Raw genomic sequence first — 6,000 nt, 5'->3', positions numbered from 1 at the left:
TCCTTATAAGTTATAAGTATTAAACATTTTTTCCTGCTTAATTGATTGCACACACATGGTTATCTATTTAATTATTTACATATATACAGTACTTTAGTGGAAAGGAACTTTCTGTTTGAATGTGACACTAAATTCCTTTCTACAATAAAATATCTATGTGCATGAGACATATGATAATATTTAGGTTTCTTTAACAATTTGTTGATCCCTAATGCATAAGCATAAAAAATATATTTTTAAGATGTAATCTCCTTAAATGAATCTTAGTTATTTTAAGAGGTAAAAATTATTTTATGTAGTTGAGCACAAAAGTACCTTGATATAACATTAAAAAAAAAGTTCCTTGATCTTTTTTCTTTTTATATGTATCTAAACCATTCAAGTTAGTTTTTATATATATATATATATATATATGTCAAAAAGATTATATTTTAATAAAATTTTAGTGAATAAAACTTTACATACGATTTAACATGAATTTTAACCTTGTTTATATTTTTAAATAAATAAAAAATTTATTTGTAAATTTTGTGAATATATTAGATGACCTATTTGAAAATGTGTATTATTGACCTGATATACTTTGACCATATTTTTCTATTAATATACAAAGATAAATAATATCATAAAAGATATTGTTGGATTCGTCTCGATAAATATTTTTATAATTTTTTAATAGATAATATTAAAGAAAAACAGACAGCTCCTCAAGCACAAGGTGTGCTTATGAAAAGCTGTTAAAAAGAAATTACACCAACGTTAAGCCAGAACCAACAAAACAGGAAAAAATTACAGTAAAGCTTGAATACAACATAAAGGGTTTAGCCTCCAATTGGAATACTCAAAATCAAACAAGGCATAGTGCGATTTCAGCCACCAGAACGTTTGGAGTTTCACCTTTTCTGCTAGATTCTCAATATGTTCTGACTTGTTTTGGAAAATCCTATTATTACGGTCTTTCCAAACAACAAAAATCACCGAAATCCATAAAATAGTAAACACTATCTTTGAATTCTTGGAAAAACCTCCAAGACCACAAAACTGATGAGAATGAGTACAAATGGTACCATTAAAAACCGAATCAATTCCTAACCATTTTGAAACCAAAAGCCAAATGCGTCCGTACACATCACACTGAAAGAACAAATGATCTTTGTCTTCTAAATCACCGCACAGGGCCGCGCATGATAATTGAGCAGCATCAAGAGCACCACGCCTAAACAGATTATCCTTGGTAGGTAATCTGTTCAAAAAGAGTCGCCAAACAAAAAGATTCACCTTCAAAGGAACTGATTTAAGCCACAAGAAACTATCGAAACCTTCATTTAGATTGACATCAGACACCGTCAAAAACGAGTATGCTGATTTCACAGTATAACACTGCGATGTATGGAGTTTCCACACCCACCTATCACTACTAAAAAACAAAAATTAGTGAGGGAAAACGTAAAATCCCTCTCTAATTCCGTCACTAAATTTTGCGACCAAGAAATTTGTGAGGAATTTCATTTTTTCCGTCACTAATTTCCCTCACTAATTTTGCTTTTTCTAGTAGTGTATCGACCGTGCCAACCTGCAATATATAAGAAGACACCCGCTCCACACACTCCAAGACCAGCCCCTCCTCCCACGCAAATAACCTCCTACGCCACTCCACGCTTCACCTTCAACCCCCCACCCTAACTCAAACATCTCTGACACCGTAGCTAGTTTATTGTTCGCAAGAGAGTAAAGACGACAAAAAATTCTTGCTAATATGGAACAGATGGATGTACTAACTCGATGGAGTGTTTGGTTATTCCTTTCTAAATCATGGTCTCACATTTCACTCCCCCTAGTACTAGTAGTGCCGTATGAAGTGACAAATTTTACATGATTGAATCACATTCACTAGATTCTCTTACACATGTATAGCATAAAAAGCATAGGACAGAACATTTTTTGAGTGCTATAAAAACCCTGCCACACCCTCACTTCAAAATCATGTATTTTAATTCCAACTACAACAACTAGTTACACAACATTGTTCATTCCCTTATTTTATTCTTTCTGTGTCCATTCAGCTTCTTCTAATCATCAATCATGGACAGAAACAATTCTCGCAGGCAACTTGCTGCAATGAAACAGTCCCTCTTTGATCAGGTAGGTTCCTTAATTGTCACTTGCTCTCATTTTTCTTTTCTTCTTCTTTTCATTGCCAATCATTAGAAATACCACATCAACTCATAATCACTAATTCAAATATGCACTTTCCTAAGTTACCAAATAATAATATCATACGTGAATGTGTCTTCATTGATGGCTATCTAACTAATCAAATACTTTTGGCCATATGCAGGGACATCTTGATGAACAGTTTATTCAACTTGAAGAATTGCAAGATGATGCTAATCCTAATTTTGTTGAGGAAATTGTCACTCTTTACTACCGTGATTCATCTAGGCTTATCTCTAGCTTGGAACAAACACTGTAAGTTAATAATTATATTAATTTCATTATATTTTGTGTTTTCTATACATTAATATTTAAAAATTAATTTGGTGTCATTTTTGTGCTTATGATAGGGAGAGGAGTCCACTGGATTTCAACAAGCTGGACACAATCATGCACCAGTTTAAAGGAAGCAGCTCAAGGTATATAGTCAGTCAATAGTCAAAAAATAATAATAATAATAATAACAGTAATTAGGATTGAGTAAATTATTATATATTATAATTCATCAGGTGCACACTATATATGTTGCTTTACATATTTTAATATATTTTTGTTTTATTATGGTTTGCAGCATTGGGGCCAAAAAGGTGAAAGCAGAATCAACTCTAATTAGGGAATATTGCAGGACAGGAAATGCAGAAGGGTAATTTAGCTTGCATTAAATCTATGTTCATTAACAAACCATGTGGCATTTATTCAAAGAATAGGAATTATATGATTTTTCTTCTTTTTTTTTTTCTAAAAAAAATCTTTTAAGCTAATTTATCTATGAAAAGGATAAATATGAGAGTTTTGAAAATTTGTGATATTTATTTTTCTATGCATCCTAAATAAATAATGATGGAAGTGGTGTTATTTTGTGTTATATGCAGATGTAGGAAGAGCTTTCAACAAATGAAGAGAGAGTATGCAGCATTGAGAAAGAGACTTGAAACTTATTTTCAGCTGGCTAGGCAAGCTGGTCCATTGGATAGAGCATGTCGCCCTAAGTAAACACCTTATAGAGATATATATGAATTTAATGAAGCCATGCAAAATGTAATTGGTGAATTTTGTAACCTAAAGAAAAGAAAGAAAATGTAAAGTATTCACCACTAGAATTGGAAAGGAAAAATTGCCTGTTTGGTTTGGTAGGCCACATGAGGTCAATTTGTTGGCATAGTCAAATGACTAGTTTTGCAGTTTGTGTATTACAAGCCTCATGATTCCATGAATCAGTGATTGGCTTTTGTCCAAAGAAAATAATATAATTGAATGGCATATGTGTTTGCAATACCCTTTCCCCCCTATTTTTAATTATTATATTTCTTAATATGTGTAAAATCTGTAGACGACATTTAGATAAAATTTTGGCGGCCATAACAAAAGTTGGGATTAGTGGGCAATCATAGCTAGCTGCTTTCAATAAAATCAGTGGATTCTATGTGAAGATGATGATGAGTAGAAGAATTGATGCTGCCAATGCCCGAAAAGAAGAATAACACATAAATGTCACTTGTGAATGAGAAAACAACCTCGACTAACCCCAATTCGGATTAAAAACTCATACTAATATACTTAAATGTGTGGAATAAAAGGAAGGTAGTAACCAATATTAAAGTAGAGTTAAGCAACAACAACAATAACATACCTAAATTTAATCTAATAACCTAGTGTAAAACACAAACCACAAGCAACATATAAAGAGAAAAGAGAAACAAACACATCAAATTTGTTCATCAAGTTTGGCCCAACAATGACTTATGTATGGAGGAGAAAGATCTCTCCATTTTACAATCAACGAGTTTTTATTTACAAAGAGATACACAAGGGTTACAAGATATTAACTTCAAAAAGTTCTTCGATTAGAACAAATCTAAATTTTACCATTTTTTCGAATCTCTATCCGTGATCAAGAGAGACTCAATGATTTCACTCTTACAAAGTGTTTACAATTGTTTCTCAACCCAAGAATCTCACCAAAAGACACTCAACTCATAGTTTCTAAGTTCCTTAAAAGTTTCCTACTTTGGCTACATGAGATTACCCAAAATATGATGAATGAAGACCTTTTATAGTGTTCGGCTTCAGGCAAAATTGGATCACTATTTGCCCAGATCTCATCACGATTTGGAGCTCGTACAACACAGTACTAAAAACCTGATCCAAAATTGTATCATGATTTCAAAATTGTGCCATGATTTTTTTACAAAACCAAACTCCAAATTGCGAACCAAAATCGTGCCACGATTTTCTTCCATAATCACAACAAAATTTTGAGTCAATTTTCTAACTCTTAATATTAGAGTATTTTACTTGATGAGGAAATGCAAAGGAAAGAATAGAGATACTTTTTTTAGCAGCTAGGCACTTTGCATTTCAATCATGTCCCTTTCAATGTTATTAGATCTTCCGCTCACTTTTTAAAATAGTATAAAATTGAACATGAAATCACTTCAACAACATGTAAAGATTCTAATTTTGTGCTATGCTTTTTAGTTACTATGCACGAACGGTGTAAGAATGTTCTGCACATACGCTTAATCTTCTATTAAGTAGATATTATAGGAAGTACTAATATTGAAATGTAACTAGTTTTTATATATATAAATTATAACCATGTTATAGATTCGAAGTATCCACCGTTTGTTAACAATAACTAATCTCGAGAAATTTAATGGATAGTTGGCACACACGATAAGTAGTTCTTCCCTTTTAACTAGTTTTTCTTTATACATAAAAGCGAGTGATTGAACCACCGACCACATCCTCAATGTGTCCGTATCCTTTACCACTTGAATCAACTATTATTGGTATGGAAAAAATTAGAGTAAAAATTGTACATGGATTCGCTAGGTGGAATTCTTATCACATACCACGGTGGAATTCTTATCAACATAGGAGATATTGATACGAGAGGTAGAAAAAAAAAATATCTTAGTCAAGAAAAAGGCAGAGAAACCAGATTCTGACCCTCTTCCAAATTTCTAGGTGTGACCACGTAGATATTAAAGAAATTATAGCATTGGAAGAAGGAGTGAGTATGGTCTATTGTCTTGACACTTCACTGTGGCATAAGCATTAGGAATAAATGACGAGGACCATTCAAAATTTTCCTTCATATTTTCCCCCCTCTTACGGTTACATGATTGATGATTCTCGTTGTTATTGTATGTGCACCATATCTTAATACAGTTTCTACAGTTAAAAATTGTCAAGAATGGAGTACTTCATGTAGGACTTGAGGAAGTGTTGCATGTAGTTGAAGTTCTACTAAATTATGAGGTTAACTTACATGCAATTCCATGCAAATGTTGATAAACTATATAGGATCAAGTTTGGTGTGTGTGGTGTTCGATACCCATTAGAGTCTATCTTTTCAATAGAGCAATGTTAGCGACACTTATTTCTACACACTCTCTTTAACACTCACTTTTTTGTTGGATAAAATCAATGTATGTTCTATCACTTTGATAGTTGATAACTATGAAGTTAGAATGTGCAGTACGTGTGTAATACAATGTGGATATATGAATATTTTGAAATTCAAGATACGATATGACATAAATACATTAAAATGTTTATAAAAAAAATACTAGTAGAATACTTGTAAAGAACGAGACATTATTCATTCTTTGTTTATTTATACATAATTATAATGATAAAATTACAACAAATAAAAACGTATATTTTAACCCCCGCCATAATTAAAATAATGAAAACAAATATTGTCTCTATGCAATAACACACAATTCAAAAGCATTTTAATAATCACTCATAAAGAAACACCGTTTTTAAACTTGATTC

At 31.9% G+C, this 6,000-nt stretch overlaps 1 protein-coding gene across 1 annotated transcript; it reads left to right on the top strand.

The window, feature by feature from the left end:
• Positions 1-1,980: 1,980 nt before the first annotated feature.
• Positions 1,981-3,487, top strand: LOC11441994 (histidine-containing phosphotransfer protein 4). Its single transcript, XM_003597629.2, has 5 exons — positions 1,981-2,142; positions 2,339-2,469; positions 2,565-2,633; positions 2,786-2,857; positions 3,087-3,487. Exons 1-5 carry the CDS (start codon positions 2,083-2,085, stop codon positions 3,205-3,207), a joined length of 453 nt encoding a protein of 150 aa, XP_003597677.1. The 5' UTR covers positions 1,981-2,082; the 3' UTR covers positions 3,208-3,487.
• The last annotated feature ends 2,513 nt before the right edge of the window (positions 3,488-6,000 follow it).

This window comes from Medicago truncatula, chromosome 2 (assembly GCF_003473485.1).
Source record: "Medicago truncatula cultivar Jemalong A17 chromosome 2, MtrunA17r5.0-ANR, whole genome shotgun sequence".
In the NCBI taxonomy this organism is placed as follows: Eukaryota; Viridiplantae; Streptophyta; class Magnoliopsida; order Fabales; family Fabaceae; genus Medicago; species Medicago truncatula.
This window is presented reverse-complemented; position numbering and strand designations above follow the sequence as displayed.